General features: G+C 36.2%; 1 protein-coding gene across 1 annotated transcript; it reads right to left on the bottom strand.

Moving 5' to 3' along the window:
- Positions 1-9,347: 9,347 nt before the first annotated feature.
- On the bottom strand, positions 9,348-13,286 carry LOC145131879 (uncharacterized). Its single transcript, XM_079066521.1, has 2 exons — positions 12,040-13,286; positions 9,348-11,866 (listed from the first exon to the last, which is right to left on the bottom strand). The coding sequence occupies exons 1-2, from the start codon at positions 12,122-12,124 to the stop codon at positions 9,459-9,461; spliced, it is 2,493 nt and encodes an 830-aa protein (XP_078922647.1). The 5' UTR covers positions 12,125-13,286; the 3' UTR covers positions 9,348-9,458.
- Between the last annotated feature and the right edge of the window lie 5,000 nt (positions 13,287-18,286).

Here is an 18,286-nt window from a genome sequence, read left to right as displayed (position 1 = left end):
ACTCACATGCGAATGTGAACAAGGAATTAGTCTTAATTTACCAAAGATAAAAAATCTCATTCATCACACAATGCAACTTGCATGATTCCAAGTTTCTATCCAACTGAAACTTGGGTGATGAGAATCTTTCCTTATTTGATAAATTATGACACTACCACAAACGAAAGAATCAAATTCATTTTCCAATATTGCTTATCAATGGAAACATATAGACAACAATTTTTCACAAATGCCTTTGTAAGGATACTTAAAATAAATAAAATCAAAAATTTTCTTTTATTTTAAAACTTGCGGAAAAACTTATCCTTACAATGCAAATTCATATGAAAACTTTGTTGTTATCTATTCCTAAGCAATATCTCATAACTCTGTAATTACATTACATCATGTATTAAGAATCTCCAGAAGAGACTTAATAGAGTTAGATAACGGACTTTTCCTGAAGTAGAGTCAGACTTTTGACTTTACCATCCTTATGAGGTTTCAGGTAAATTTGGCAGCTTCGCAACCAATGCCCCTTTTCTTTGGCAATAGGCACATATGGACTCTTTGGGAATGGTACATGGGACTATCTCAGACTTAGCCTTTCTCTTTACCATTTGGTCAACCGAGTTGACTATGGCCGATCCCTTTCCATTGGGAAGAGAAAGTTTTTCTGGATTACCAGTGTTACCATTGTCAATCTCCATGAAGTTTTGAGAAGTCGATCTTCTAATCAAATTTGCTTTACCAGTGTTCCAAATCATTGATGATTCAGCATCACCAAGCAAATAGGTAAGATCATTAAAGGGTCATGTCGTGATCTGTCATCAGGGAGTGACTGAAGAACCAAGTCAACAACCATCTACCTCGAGACTTCGACACCCGACTCTCCCGGCTTGTCAATATGTGACTTAATCTCCAAGTCCTAAGCACATATAGACTTTGTTTGCCAATAGGGATTGAGTGAATTAGAACTTATCAAGTCTTGAAACTTGTGGGATAGGGAGATTTATTGGAGGAGGTGGAGGAAATGAAGTATGATTTCCAGTCCCATTAGTGCTCAATAAAGGGATTAGTCTTTCACCTTGATTGCCTTTTGGGATATCATCTTCATTAGGAAGCTTGTTCCTAAAGATTTGGGAAGACCATAGTTGTCTAAACTAGACATCTATAAGGGAGAAATTCAAGTTAGTTGATTTAAAGTCCTTAATATAACATCCAATATGAAATATTAAGGCTAGGATCCAACAACCTATTTATAACTGGAAGAGGGATGCCGTAATCCGAGTTATAAAATAGTTGAAGGTAGGTAAATGACGATTTACCAATTTCCACCATGAAAAACGAAATAAACTATTAAGTTTTAATTGGATTTGAAACTCCTAGATCTTTTGAGATACATTGAACTTTCAATGGCATGTTTGAATCTCGATTGTGCCCTCTCAAGTTTGTGACTGGGATGCCGAGGATCACAAACAAGGTGTGAATAACCATGCAAATTGACTTGGTACCCTTAACTTTATCACCTAATTGATGTGCCGGTTAACCACACACGCTCCACCGATCTATAATAAAGTCAAGTTACCCTTTGCCACTCTTACTAGTCCTTATTAGTGTGCCGGTTAGCCATACACGCTCCACTAACGACTTGGTAAGGTACAAAGTGTAATTTCATGGGTTAGCACCTATTTCACATTTTCCTAAGTAACTAAGATTGGGAATTTATAAGTGCTTAGTTACTTAGTATTTATCATTATACTTTTAATGAAGGGAGAATTATAGTCCTTTCCTACCCGTTCGGCTAACGACCCTCCACCAGTCAAGGAAGCGGTGGGTGAGAGTGGACACCCATTAAACTGCCATTTTATAGGCAGTAACCTTATACCCGCCTTATAGACCGGCTTCGTGAATGAGGCCTACTAATGGTAAGATTGAGTTTATCTTATACATATCTATATAATTAAAATTATAATAATAGTATAAGGGTGTATTTTAAACATTTAAAATACTTGGTGGTTTAATCTATTAATTAAACTATACTGTTAATTTAATTAAACTTAAACCATGTCTTTATGGAATTATTAACTCTTTTAATCAAACACTTTAATCAATTTAATGAAGTCCATAAAGTTTGAATTTTATCTTTTAAAATTCTAAGGGTTCAATTTGAAATTAAAGTATACATGAAGAGTAACTTTACAAATTCCAAAACTTGAGGGCAAGTTTTGAAACTATTCAAGACTTTTCATTTCATAATTTATGAGTTTTATGTACATTAAAATGAAGACTCTTCATTTTTATGTAACTCCTTATCTTTTAATGACATCTTTTAAAGAAGTGACTCTTTAACATCCACAACTTGAGGACAAGTTATGGAGTCATAAAATAATTAAATGAAAAAGACTCTTCATTTTTATGTAACCTATGGCACTTTTATGAGTTTTAAGATTCATAAATATGACTTTTCATATAACTTGAAGACAAGTTACAAAAACATATTTTATGAACTAACTCTAGATTAATTTGGATCAAAAACAACTAAAATACGATTTTTTTTCATTAATCTAAACTAACTCATAAATCAAGGAAACATAAAAAACTTTTGGTAATCCATAATTTGAGGACAAGTTATGGAGTCCATACAATTTCATTGAGATCAAGAATTATACTAACAAACAATTTGCACATAATTCCTATGATCTACCAAAACTCATAAGCATGAACATTCATGATCAACAATTTTCAAGAATTACATAAAAATATATAAACTTGAAACTTCGATTATAGCATTGAAATTGGTTTAACACAATCATTACCACATCAAAAATAGGTTTTATAAGTCCAAAACAGTCAAAGGTAATGATTCTAGACCAATTCCAGCACCAAAACTCGAAGATATGCTGTTTGGGGGTCCAACTCGTCGAGTGCACGAACTAACTCGGCAAGTTGGATGCATTTTGTCTTGGACTCGTCGAGTCCATCAGTGAACTCGGCGAGTCCACTGTCCCAGCAGCAAAAAAAACTTCGATTTTAAGCAGTTTGCATCAAGTATAAGTGAAAACAAGCCTAGGCTCTGATACCACTGTTGGGTTTTGAGTATTCTAACACTCCTATGGTGCACATGCAACCCTAAATACCTCGGATCTATGTTTTCTCTATTATACATGCAAATATCAATTTCCAAGGTATTTATCCTAACTAGCATATTATGAAGTACAAGTAATATAAAAACTAGTATAAATACATACCTCTTTGTTGGTGCTTGATTCCATGGAGCTCAAGAGCCTAGTGCCCCAAATGTGACACCTCAAATGGTTCACACAACATCATATGCACTTGGAATAACTTAGAGAGAAAGTAGAACACTTCATGAAATCGGTTTGCCCTCTTCATCCATACATGGTGGCCGATTTTTCCAAGAATAAGATGCTTATATAGTTGTTACAATTAGGGTAAACCCTAATTGTCATGGCTTTCCATTTCCTTGGATCCATGGGTTCAAATACACCATGGAGCATCCATGGAGCATCCTAATGGGTTTTAGCCCAACTTGATGATCCATGGAGCATTAGCTCACTATATAAGTATGGATGATTTACACAATCAACCCATCTATTTAATTAGTCTTCTTTTGATCACTTAATTAATTCTAGATTAATTCTTGATCAATACTAATTAAATAATCTTTATTAATATATTAGAACTTATAATATATTAATAAGCCTTAAGTGTTATTTCTCTCATTTTAGTCTATCCAAATGCATGATGCCATGCAACCCAAATGGACCATGCCGGGTCGGGTCAAGTATATACCAATTATAGTTATGGACTTAGACACTAATCCAACATAACATTCATCCTGTCTTTCACGTCTCAAACCTGAAGAAGTGTCTGTCCGATGAGACACTTGTGATTCCCCTCGATGAGTTCGAACTAGATGAGAACTTACACTTCGTAGAGGAACCCGTAGAAATCATGGATAGGGAAGTAAAGCGAACAAAATAAAGCCGTATCCGGATAGTGAAGGTTCGCTGGAAAGCCAAGCGGGGGCCTGAATTCACTTGGGAGCGCAAAGATTCAATGAAACAGAAGTACCCTCATCTATTTCCGAGTCCATGATTTGTATTCTGTGTCTGAATTTCGGGATGAAATTCCCTCTAACGGGGGGATGATGTGACAACCCGAACCCTTTTCTAGTTTCCGTTAATTAATTTCCATTAATAAAATTTTATTTTATTGGGTTCCGTTAACTTCCTTTGGTTTGGAAAATCATTTAATTATATATTTTTGAGTTCTATATTCGAGTCGGAATCAAAACCACGCGAAATTTCGGGAATACCTTCGAACAAGACCGAGTTCACGGCCTGACTTGAGTTCACGGCCGTACACCCGTGTACGGCCAGCGTTGGGTGGACCCTACCACCGACCAACGACAACCACTATAAATATGAGACCCTACCCTTCATTTACACTTTTCTGGCCGGACACTCTCTCCTTCTCTCTCTAGACTATCGACCGTAAACCCCTAAAAACACCCTTAATCTTCCGGAAAACATCAAAAAATACCATTGGGAGTTCAGTTCAGAGCATCTAGAACACGTTTTTCATCGATTCCAGCACTCTTGTTCTTGAGTGTACGGCCGTATACCTTCAAGTTCATTGACCGCACACCAGTTTACGGCCGTACACCTTCAAAGGCCGCACACCAGTTTACGGCCGTACACCTTGTTCACGGCCGTACACCTTGTTCACGGCCGTAAACCCCATTCACAACCCTACACACTTCCTAAGCAGTGATTTAGACTGAAAACCCAGTTTACTCGATTCGATCAAGTCCCGGTAACATTCCTTGACCGAACTTAAGTGTTTTTCTACAATTTATCTAGAGAAATCACTAATTTAAATACATAAATGTATTTAATTGTTATTAGGATTCCGTTAAGTGCCACACGCTACAACTCGAGGGTCTCCATTTCAGTCTGTTGATTCGAAGTTTGTACACAACTAACAGTGAGTTCATACCCCTACGCTTTTATGATTTTTAATGTTTTCAGGGGGGGGGGGGAATACAAGCCAAACATAAATGATTTTAACAAGTTTAAAAGTTATGCAATTGATACAGTTAAACGATTTCCACGTTTTATAAAATATTTAGATATTTTATCCCTTTTGTACTATGTTGAGCATAAGGGACACTTTTACTTTGGAAACACCATTGCATAATTTTCAGAAAAATTTACAAACCAAGTACATAACATTTCAAGCAAACTAAAATGGGTTTAGTCTGGGGAATTCAATACATAGCTCTTACCGATTCAGATTACATACATGGGTAAACATATAAACTATGAAAGATTTAGTTTATGATATACATCACTACTAGAGTACATCATTTAATAACTATTCAAATATAATTATTACCATATACCTTATACAACGGGATCAAATACAAGAGAACACTACAGAATTACACGTAAACTAGATTATACAGAATTGTGAGACTCTACTTCAAAACTGTACCCTTAGGTGTACTGAATTAAATACTATCATAGTATAACTAGAGTCTCCGGGAGGGAGAGCGTGAGATTTGTGAATAGATCTATTCGGGACTAACAATCCAACACCTGAACTGCTAGCTACAGTTAGGCAGGCATGCCTAGGGTGACAAATGTCATTTAACTGACACTTGAAGAACGTCGTAAAGGTCACTAGGTCATATCAAGCATGGTTATACGACTCACAATAGTATAAACTAATCATTTGTTTACAGGATTTCATTCTTCATTGGTTTTATTTTAAGTAATGAAACTACTTTTACATACTGATATTATCCAGGGTTTTCATACAGAACGTACAATACAAAGGTTTTTGTACAAGAATACACACACACTACGGTTGATAGTAACTAGACATACAAACTAACGTTTTTTTTCTATACTACAACAGAACACAATAACAAACATTCATAGTTAATCCTATAATTCCTTAGTTTAGGCATCAGGGTTACGTATGGAGCATATTTGATAGACTGTGGAATGTGTGATTTCCGCCTCATTTCATGTTCCCTGTTTGGTTGTGGACTTAGGGCAGATTCACATAGTCAACTGTTTGTTCAATATTGGTTTATATGTGGATAGCATGAACTAAGTGATTATAGATGGAACTGATATTATCTCACTCTTACTAAAGAAAATATTGGATTTTCTTGGAACCATGTGAACATTTTTACAGAGTCATCAACAGGTTTTCATTACAAAAACATCGCTTCTGAACTCACCAGCTTTATGCTGATACTCTTTTAAAACTTCTTATATTATCAGAAAATCAGTAGACAGGTACCTCCTGGAGTTTTGAGAAGACGGAGCGTATAGAGTCATGTCTTTCTATTTTGATTATACTCTTGATGTATAAAAAGAAGAATTAAACAGATGTAAACCCTTTTCATATATGTATTCAATGTAATGGTTGTGTTTACTATGATTGCTATGATACAATTGTTGTCATACTACACATGACGTCATCCACCCCCGAACGTTTCTGCCGTTCCGGTTTGGGGGTGTGACAGTATCAGCCATGAAAAGACTGTCCCACGAACCCCACAACACAATGGTGTAGCAGAACTGATGAATCACACTATTGTTGAGAAAGTTTGATGCACGCTCAGCATGAATAAACTCCCAAAGCCATTTTGGGGTGAAGCTGTATTGACAGCTTGCTATCTAATAAATAGGTCACCTTCCGTTCCACTGAATTTTGAAGTTCCGGAGAAGATATGGACGGGTAAAGACATATCATATTCTCACTTGAGAGTATTTGGGTGCAAGGCGTTTGCACATGTATCAAGTGAATTGCAGAAAAAGTTGGACCTCAAATCCACTCCATGCATCTTTATTGGATATGGAGATGAAGAGTTCGGGTAGTGGCTATGGGTCCCAGAACTAAAGAAGGTTATTCAAAGCAGAGATGTGGTTTTCTATAAAAACCAATATTACGATTTCAAGGCATCAATTAGCGACCAACCAGGCTCCAAATTTTCAGAAATAACATCTGAAAATATAGAAGATGTTTTCGCTGAAGAAGAGGATGAAGAAGTCGATGATGCAGATCAAGAAGGCGTTGAGCAGGGGGAGCTTCCACCCCTGGATAATTTAGATCCACTGCCAAAAGTTGCAAATGAAAAAACTCAATTCCGGCGATCTGAACGAGTCCGTGCTCCATCAAGAAGATATCCGACTTCAAACTACATTCTTCTTACCAGCGAGGGGAAGCCAGAGAGCTTTCAAGAAGCTCAATCTCATATTGACAAAACAAATTGGCAGAAGGCCATGGAAGAAGAAATGAATTCTTTGCAGAAGAATCAAACATTTGAGTTGGTGAAACTCCCCAAAGGAAAGAAAGCCCTGAAAAACAAGTGGGTTTTCAAGTTAAAGAAATACGGCAAAGGAAATACTATAAAGTATAAGGCGAGACTCGTTGTCAAAGGTTTCCAACAAAAAGAAGGAATCGATAGTGATGAAATCTTTTGGCCTGTTGTGAAGATGATGTCTGTTCAAGTTGTACTCGGATTAGTTGCCAGTCTACATTTTGAACTTGAGCAGATGGATGTGAAAACAGCCTTTCTCCATGGTGATTTTGATGAAGAAATATACATGGAGCAGCCCGATGGATTTAAATTCCCAAAGAAAAGCATCTCGTCTGCAAACTAAAGAAGAGCCTTTATGGTCTTAAACAAGCCCCAAGGCAGTGGTACAAGAAGTTTGATTCATTTATGATGAATCATGAGTACAAGAGAACCGTTGCAGACCACTGTGTGTATCTGAAGAAGTTTCCAGATAGGAAATTTTCCATCCTTTTGCTCTATGTGGATGATATGTTGATAGTGGGTTAAGATGCAACAATGATCGAAAACTTGAAGAAGGATCTGTCTAAGTTTTTTGATATGAAAGACTTAGGCCCATCACAACAGATATTGGGCATGAAAATTATCCATGATAGAAAATCAAGAAAATTGTTCTTATCACAGGAAGAGTATGTTGAACGTGTGATCAAAAGGTTCAACATGGAAAATGCCAAGCCCGTTGGTACGCCCTTGGCTAATCACTTAAAGTTGAGTAAGAAAAATTGTCCCTCTTCCGAGAAAGAAAAAGAAGAGATGAAGGCAGTCCCCTATTCCTCAGCTGTAGGAAGTCTTATGTTTGTAATGGTGTGTACAAGACCAGATATTGCTCATGTTGTCGGCGTTGTGAGTAGATATCTAGCTAATCCGGGAAAACAACATTGGGAAGCAGTAAAATGGATACTTCGATACCTGAAGGGTAGTTCGAAACTATGTTTATGCTACGTGGGAGCAAAGCCAATCGTGGAAGGTTATACAGATGCCGATATGGCAGGAGATCTTGATAACATGAAATCTACATCAAGTTACATTTTCACTTTGGCAGGGTGAGCTATCTCGTTGCAATCTAAGTTACAAAAGTGTGTCGCACTGTCAACAACAGAAGCCGAGTATATTGCTGCCGTTGAAGCTGGGAAGGAGTTTATATGGATGAAACGGTTTCTTTAAGAATTAGGCTTTCCACAAGAAGAGTACATCATTCATTGCGATAGTTAGAGTGCTATGGACCTGAGTAAGAACTCGATGTACCATTCCCGCACAAAACATATTGATATACGTTATCACTGGCTTAGAGAAGCAATTGAGGGACGAAAATTAAAGTTGTTAAAGATCAACACCAACAACAATCCTGCAGACATGTTCACAAAGGTGGTGACACAAGAGAAACACAAACTATGTGCTGACATAGTTGGAATGACGATTGCTGGACGGAGACTGGAGGGGGAGATTTGTTGTGTTCCAGCCTCTAAAGCTACAGTAGCCATCTTTGTTGACAAAATGAAACCTAGGGTGGCAAAGTCTTCCAACCCTATGATGAACACAATTAATGAAGGTTGCACAAATGGTGGCTGCCATGGGTATAAATAGAGGCTTCATTTTCAGTTAAGATGCATCCCAAACACAGAGAAACAGATAGTATAACACTTAGAGTGAGAGTGTTAGTGAGTGAGTTGGTTTTTAGTAATAATTGAGTGTGAGAGTTGCTCCTCCTATTGTAATTCTATTTTAGTGTTTAATAGAAGAGTTTTCCAACCCCAACAATCATAAAGTACTTTGGTATTTTTAATTTATTAAGTAAAGTAACCCAATACACATCATTTAATTAAATCATCACATCAATAAAAAATTGCTAAATGTCACCTCGAATGCTTCTCTGGAATCCGAAATATCTATTCAGGAATACTATCTTCCAGTGAAAATTGTTATTTTACAAAAAAAAAAAAAAAAAAAAAAAAAAAAAAAAAAAAGGTTATTTATGATAAAATCCTCAATGGCTAGTTTAATCAATATCCGTGCAATATATGAATAAAAGCTATTGAAAAGGTTAAAACAAAAACTTGAGAATACTAGAGTATCATTTTCAAATTAGCTCGCCTGAATCAAACTTTTCCAAAACTCGACAAATACGGAAATGTATTTCGGTAGTTTGACGTAAGCCCTCTTCATAAAATGCTCTTATCCGACGTATCTCTTCCAACAATGTCCTTACTAGTCCAACCATGTCATTCCTTTGACCACTACCTTCAACAGGAGACACATTAACCTGTGAAGAGCTTCCCATTGGCTTTTTGAAAGGATCTTGATCAGAATCTCTGAATGATGTCTCTAGATTCACTTCAATAACCGACTGATCAACTGTTTTAACCATTGACTGTGGTTCATAAGAATCTTGACCATCTGTGGAGGCTACATTCAGTTCAATAACTGACTCATTATCTCGTCCAGATGGATCTTGAGCCTCTCTTGAAGGTATCACATTAAGAATGGAGTGATCAACTGTCTTAATGGACAACTCTTCATCCTCCTTCATAGTTGACTTAATAAGAGAAGAGCTTTCAAGTGGGTCATTGAAAGAATCTTGAACAACTTTTGGTTCATTTAAAGAACGCCCAGTTGGCTCTTCAAGAACAACTTCCATGGACACCCCATCTTCCTCCTTTATTTCTGACTCATCGTGATTAACCATTGCTGGTGGATCATGACATGCTCTTTCATCAACTTCAGTACATTCGTTTTCTTGAACAACTCCTTCAACAGGAAACACAACATCCAAAGAAGAGATTAATCCTAATGGAACTTTGAAGGATGTATCTACATTTGGCTCTTTGAAAATTTCTTCAAGAGCGCCTTCTATTGGGATCCCTTCATCCTCTTTTATAGTCGACTCAACATCATTAACCATTTGTGTTTGACCATGATACATAGAAGACACATCATCTATAGAAGAGTCTCCTAGTGACCTTTTCAAAGAATCTTGAGCATCTTTGAAGGATGTCTCTATATGCGCTAATATAACTGACTCATATGCTATCAAATCGTCTTGAACTTGTATTGCTATCTCCTTCAAAACAACCAGATCAGCTGTCTTATACACTACTTGTGGCTCATGTGGAAAACATTCAATTCGCTCAAGCCCATAACCATTTATATGAACATTGTCTGAAACAAAAGTCAACTCAGTGAGAGGACTTACTAGTAGCTTGTTAGAAGAATCATGTTCATCTAGGGAGGTGTCTACATTCATTTCAATAACTGAGTCAACATGATTAACCATCGCTTGAGGTTCTTCAAGAACATCTTTCATCGACATCTCTTCATCCTCCATCATAACTGAGTCAACATGATTAACCATTTCTTGAAGATCGTGATCCACTGAAGACACATGTCCATTCTCCTTCATAACTGAGTCATCATGACATGCATTTTCACCAACTTCAGCACATTCCTTAATTTCTTGAACATAAGACACATCAACAAGAGAAGAGCTTCCCGCTGACTCTTTGAAGGAATGTTGAGAATCTTCCAAGGACATCTGCACATTTACTACATTAACTGACTCAACTGGTAAAGAAGGATCTTGAACTTTACACAAAGGTATCGACTTTGCAGGTAAAGAATGTTGAATTTGCTGGTTCCAATAACCATTGATCAAATGATCATCGCCTTCAATAGGAGACATATAGTCCGCCATTGAAGGGCTTCCAAGTGGTGTCTCGAAAGAATCTGGAGCATCTTCAAAGGATATTGTCTCTACATCCACTTCAATAACTGACTCATCTAAAGAATCTTGAATCTCTTTTGTAGGTATCGCTAATTCATGTGAAGAACTTTCAGTTGGCTCTTTAAAAGAATCTTTGAGAACACCTTCTATAGACATCTCTTCACCCTCCTTCATAACTGATACAACTTCATTAACATAATCTTCACTTTCACCAACTTCAGCAGATTTGTTTCTTTCAACAACATCTTCAACAGGAAGCACATCAACCACAGAATCTTGATCATCTCTTAAGGATTTCTCAACATTCGTTTTAGACCAAACAGACAAATCTTTACCCTCTTCAGAAGCTAGAATCGACTGGTTAACTGTCTTCACCATTTCTTGTGCTTCATCTAAAGAACGTCCGATTGGCTCTTCTAAACGTTCTTCACGAACACCTCGCATGGAAGTCTCTTCACCCTCCTTCATAACCACCGGTGACCCTTGAGATGCACTTTCAACAACTTCACCACATCCATTTTCTTCTGGATTCTTTAAGATAGTATCATTCAGAGGCGCTTGCTGAAGGGCTCTATCAACATATTCAGATTTGTTAAGAACTTGAACATCTTCACTTTCTTTCACATTCTCTTTAAGACCCATTTGAATATCAACAGACTGAGATTCCTTTAAACCCATTTCATCAACAGCATGACCAGCCTTCTCATCACCAAAACTCATTTCCCTTTCATTGTTTACGCTCTCATGCACCTCAACATGATTCTCTTCTACACAAACAACAAAAGAAAGGTTGAGTCAGTTAAGTAAGTTCATCATGGATAGCTGAACATGTACACATAAGTAAAAAAAATTAAGAGAAACCAGCTAAGAAGCCATAGAATATCATTAATGCCTCTAAGTGCTTCTAGTTTTCTACAAATTAAAGAAAACACCATCTCACCTTCACCTGTTGCAGGATCTATAAATCTTCCGTTGGCACCCTTCTTCCTCTTTGATGCCCTCCTCTTCTTTGGACCAGAAGGCATGATTGGTTGTGTTTACAGAAAATTTTACTAGTATTTAGCTTTCGTAGACCAGAAAGAATGGCGAGAGAACATGAAGTTGATGATGAGAAGATAGCAATTTATAAGAGTTCCATGTATTTTGATATTAATTTTATTCTATTTGGTTAATTCTTTAATGCTAAAATAGAGCGAACAGAGTCAATGAATTGAATCCGGTAGACAGAGAAAAAAAAGAAAAAAAAAACCTATGATATTAATTTACCTAAGATTTTTTTGTTTTGATAGTTGCCTGACTCTTAATGTGTCAATTAATGTTGTCAATAGTTCTTATCAAAATTTATATACTCTAATAAATCACTTTATTCAAAATGAATAAAAGTCTATAAACTTTGTCATCATATTGTTCCATTTCTTGTTGTGAGCATTTAATTATCATAGTTTTTACCTTGCTAAAAATAATACTCCCTCCGTCCCAAAATTATTGTCCACATACTAAAAACAAAAACAAAGATTAAGAACAAATGAACGATAATATATAAGATAAATGACAGTTTTGTGTTTACTTTGCATTTAATATTCCATTAAATACTTAATTGGTTAAATAATAATGAGGGTGTATTTTGATAAACATGTTATTTATTTTTAGAACTTGACCATTATTTTGTGACAAACAAAAAGGAAATATGGACTATAATTTTGAGACGGAGAGAACATAAAAAAGTCAATTTGAGCCTTTCTATATTATATTAGCTACCTTGTCTTACACACGACGAGTTTTTGAAAGCCTTATACGAAAAATAAAAATAGACTTCTATATAAGTATTCGTTTTTATATAAGCAAAAATTATGAATACTACAATAAGTTTATAATTTTTATAAAAAAATTATAAAAACAAATGAACGATAGTATATAAGATAATCTTACACTGATCCGTTACTGATCTGTCACTGATCCGTTGCAAATACTGATGTACGCAAAAAACAAAAATCCCGGCCCCCTAAATGACACGGGTCGGTCTTGTACGGTCACACACTCGACACATGCTCATGGCCGACCCTAATGTTATATACTTTTAAAAACATTCATGCTAATAAACATATTCGATAATGATTTGAAAATCATGTTTGAATGTTTACAAACATAGTAAATCACTATATTCGGAATGAATTAAATTATTGCTTTAAACAATATTTTTTGGTATTGATATTCAATAGAAGGAGTACATATTTATAAAACAAATTAAGATTATAGTGTGATTAATTATTTTCATTCCTTCCTGGCTAAGTAAAATGTCTAATTCATTTTTGTGAAGTTGTTCGCCCTTTTAAACAACTGAAACATGTAAAATGTTTACATTTAAAAGTGCAAAAAGAATATGACAAGTCATAAAAAAACTTCACATTATATAATGGTAGAAAAATAAGTTTGTACTTATAAACGTGCAAACATATGAATTATGTCTACACTTTTACACTTAAAAGTGTAGAGACCGATTTGCTGCATTTAATTTTAATTTCTTCCCGTAAGGTGGATCATTTAATTTACAGTGATTAGGGTTTAGGCTCAAACCCTTTACAGTTTAGCCATTAGGCTTTAGGTATTCTCTGTATATTTTTATATAATTATCTTTTGAGAATCAATCAATCCTATTATCTAACATGGTATCAGAGTTCTAGGTTAAAACACAGATGCTGAGCACAACCCACAGTCACCGCCTTCCACCTCCTACGACCTCTTCTAATAGTCGTCGGGGGTGTCTTCATTATGTTCCATATTTTTCTTTTTCTTCTCTTTTCCGCCTAAATAATAAAACATCCACCGGCACCAAACTAGAGATCTTTCATCGGTTTCTTCCACTGCCTCGTCTACTTCTACCCCCTCCTCAGATGACCCCTGAGCCTTCTGCTTCCTCCTCGGCTGGAAACTTCTTCAGATCTCTTTTCCGATTCAGCCCCTTCTGATGTTGTTGATCTCGCCGAAATTGTCTCCGTCCGCCGCAACTCGAGCCCTCTTTCTTTCTCGCTGCCATTCTCCAGACTCATCTGCTGCTGGTTGCATGATCATCGTCGTTTCCGCCAGTTTTCTCTTTTTCTACAACGGAATCACCTATACCTGCCGCTTCTTTTCTCTTCTTCTCCGACGACCGGTCAATGTTAGCCGCCATTGTAAGAGCTCTACCACCGCCGATGCCACTATCTTCATCTAGTTTTTATGTTTTCTTCTTTTGTTTATTTTTATAGTTTAATTGTCTCCACCCGATCAAACTACGGGGGATGTAATGATAAGGGTTTAGGCCCAAGCCCTTTAGGATTTATCCATTAGTCTTTAGATATTCTCTATATATTCTTATGTAATTGTCTTTGAGAATGAATCAATCCTATTATCTAACAAATTATTTTTTCTGAATCATACTTACAGAGTTATATCCTTGCATAATGTTTCGTCAACCTAGCGAGGTTTGACTTATCTCTCACTACACTAAAGGTCACCCCCTTAGCCTACGGTGAGATGGCCAAACCTGTGGTGTGCGGTGTGTGATGAAGAGTGAAGACCTCAGTTCGACAGCTTTTCCCCACAGATGTTTCTTTTCGTTTTTAATTTACTTAATTTATATATATATATATATATATATATATATATATATATATATATATATATATATATATATATATATATATATATATATATATATCTGTGTGTGTGTGTTTGTGTTAAAAATTTATAAAAATATATTAAATTTTAAGGTTTTTAATTCCTTGTAAATAAAGTATAATATTGATATATTATTTATACATATTTGAATACTAAAAAAACTGAGGGAATGAGAGAAAATGAAAGGCGATAATTTCCTATTAGTTAAAAGATTAAAGGAAAATGATATGGTGATGAGTTGGCAGAGAAAATATGAAAGGGTTGACCCTTAGCCTAAGACCAAACGGAGGGGAAGAAAAATGCACACTGTTGTGGGTAATGCGTCACTGCATTGGTGCAGTGAACTCGACACCGCCCAGTAGTTTGATGGTGCGGTGGGTATACCACGCTAGATATATTTCGTCCCAGTTCTTGTTGTTTCTTGTTGCTTCTTGTAACCGTTATTCAACAGGAATTTTATATATATATTTTTTAATTTTTCTCTATTATAAATACATATTCACACTTCACATTTCAAACCACAAAACACATATCAAACACTTATACTCTTTATATTCACAATTCGAAAATGTCTTCATCGTCCTCCACTTCGTCGAATAAGTTGGCATTACGGGAATCAACATTTATCGGGAATGTTACGGGAACAACACTCGCTTATCTAAAGAAAATGAAGCCAAAAGATTGCATAAAAAATTAGAAATCCTCCTTTACGGAGAAACGTAAGGCCGGGCACAACCACTTTGTGAATAACTACTCTGACGATGATGCAATCTATGTTGAGAAATTCAGAAGCTGGTTCTAGATAAAGAAATAATTACTTCTATGCATTGTTGATGATATGAAAAGTTCATTTCCATATTTTCAATAGAAGATTGTTGCAACAGTGCAAAAAGATTTCTTTACAATTCAAAAATGTATAGTTGCAATTTGTCAACTAACATTCGACATGGGACCGGACTCATGGGATGGGTATTTGATGATGTCAGAACGAACAACATGGTAAAGTTTATACAAGTTTGCTAAAGCTTTGATTATCCTCTTTTGTGATCAGTATTTACACAAGCATACAATTAGAGACATCCACCAATTATATTTGGCACATGAAAACAAGCATTTCCATGGAATGCCTGGTAGTATTGATTTCATGCATTGGGGGTGGTTAATGTGCCTTAATGTGTGGTGCGCTCAAATTATGCAAGGTGATCAAAAGTAGGCAACAATAAATTTAGAAGAAGTGGCATCTTATGTTCTAGGTGATATGCATACATTTTTGGTGTAATGGGTTCCTACAATGACATCAATGTTCTAGACCAATCGTCTAGATTCAACAACATCTACCTTGAAAAATCGTGTGAAGTGTCGTTTCAAGCAAATGATACATCATACAAGCGTAGGATCTACACCAAGTTAGCTACATGGAAATGCTTTATTTGATAGGGTAAGGAGATTTATACATCTAACATCTACCTTTAGGATGCTATTATTTGATCGGATCTATGGTCTATTGCCAACCGAAGTTAGAAATGCTATGTGTTCAGGTTTCTAAACGTTTAATTACGGTATTAGAACTGACATATAACTTTTCAGAGTGATAAGGAGATTTATATGTCTATCATAAGTAGATTCTTCCTTATCTTAATTCTCATCACTGTACACTAAACGTATACATTGGTGTATAGAACGACATGGTTAGAACACAAAGAATATTAGGAAATGCTAATGGAAACCACCAGCCCGAGCCACGAGTGATTGAGTGTGCAACAAAGGTAGCAGCTGTACTCGAGCCAATCACGTTGGCAGGAGTACAGGCAATGATGCAGATGATGTTAGACCGTCAGATAGAGGAGACAATGCATCTATTCCAGGAGAATGGAAGAGAACCTACCACACCTGTTATACAACATGGGTTGGTAGAGGAACATGCGGAAGAAGGAATCTACAGTATGAATGTTAGTCGTGTTGAACCCCAAGTAGTTAAGAGAAATCAACCTGATGGAGGAGACGAAATGGATGGGTGTAAGTATAAGGACTTCATGGGTGCCAAGCCACCGAATCTTTAAGGTATCCCAACACCATTAGTGATTATGGATTGGATCTCCGAGATGGAAATGGTGTTTGAGAGTTGCGACAGCATCGACGGGCAGAAGATGATCTTCGATGCCAGGCAAATGAAGACTGGTGTATTGAGTTGGTGGAAACTATTGGGTGATACGATGCCCAAAGGAGAAGCCATTAAGATGTCATGGGAAGAATTCTTAGAGTAGTTGAAGTGGCAGTACTGCTCAGAAGTAGATCTGATAAATATGAACAACGAGTTTTACAATATGAAGAAGGGATAGATGAATGTCATTGAGTCCGTCACTACTTTAATCGAGAAGATGATGTTATTACCTTACTTGGTCCACATTGAACTCTCCAAGATAGAGAGGTTTGATAACAGACTATCAATGGACTTTAGTCCAACAGTGAAGATGGGAACTACTGTGAAGGCAACTATCCAGACAGCTAGGAATATGGAGACCCAGATATGAGAAAAGGGTCTGCAGAGAGTGGAGACAGGATATAAAAGGAAGCTTGAAGTATCATCAAGATACGACAAGAAGAATTAGTTCTCGAAGTCTGACCCGAACGAAAAGAGGTATGGGGCGAGCAATAAACAAAAGTGGTGTCACAAGTGCAGAATAAAGCAGTTTTGGAAATGCTCTGAAGAGGTGACTTGCTTCAAATGTGGGAAGATTGGTCACTATGCCAATGAATGCTTGGACAAGAAAGAAGTCTGCTTAAGTGTGGTGAAGAAGGACACTTCAAGCAAGACTGCCCAAATAGGGAAGGAGCTACGAAGCAAAACATGCCGCCAAAGCCAAAGGCCAAAGCATACCATATGATTCTTGATGAGGAAACAAGAGGACGGGAATTTCGAGCTGCTAGTCTGAAGTACTTTATCGAAAGGGGTAAATAAGTAGTGTTATCCTATGTATCATAATGTATAAGACATTGAGTATGATGAACTCAAATGAATATTGTAATCATTCTAAGAAGCAATATAATTTCCTAAATTATATGTTGATTTTATGTATGGTTTTCTTTTATAACTTAGTGAATTATGAGACAATACTTGAGACGAGTACGAGTAGTTGTGAAAGGTAGTATAGGCATATACTACCGGAAGCACATGACTCACAGTTGGATCAAGGAAAGTTATGAGGTTACTAAATCTCTAAATAGTTGAGCTATTTTGTTCATTTTGATCATTACCTTTGTTTCGGTAATTACTACAAAGATAAATATTATTCTGACCTTAGTGGTTATATCGAATCGAGTCTAATTAATATGCGAGTTAAGCTTCTTTAGCATCCGACTTTAATTAAAAGATCAAAGGAAAAGATAATTAAAGCGATCAACAGAAGTATCACGATCACAATTAAAATTAAGCAGCATGTAGCTAGAATTGCTACATGCTAGAATCTGATTACATCACATTAGAACAAGAAGCAATGTATCTTTCATGCTAGATTCTGACTCAAAGAGAC

This window comes from Lactuca virosa, chromosome 8, assembly GCF_052849685.1.
Source record: "Lactuca virosa cultivar CGN04683 chromosome 8, Lactuca_virosa_CGN04683_v6, whole genome shotgun sequence".
NCBI classification, from domain to species: Eukaryota; Viridiplantae; Streptophyta; class Magnoliopsida; order Asterales; family Asteraceae; genus Lactuca; species Lactuca virosa.
This window is presented reverse-complemented; position numbering and strand designations above follow the sequence as displayed.

What these genes read in the sequence shown, in the direction of transcription:
- LOC145131879 (XM_079066521.1), bottom strand. Translation starts at nt 12,124, where the DNA reads ATGCCTTCTGGTCCAAAGAAGAGGAGGGCATCAAAGAGGAAGAAGGGT. An exon ending in AGATCCTGCAACAGGTGAAG is followed by an intron (nt 11,867 to 12,039) that starts GTGAGATGGTGT and finishes TTGTTTGTGTAG; the next exon opens with AAGAGAATCATGTTGAGGTG.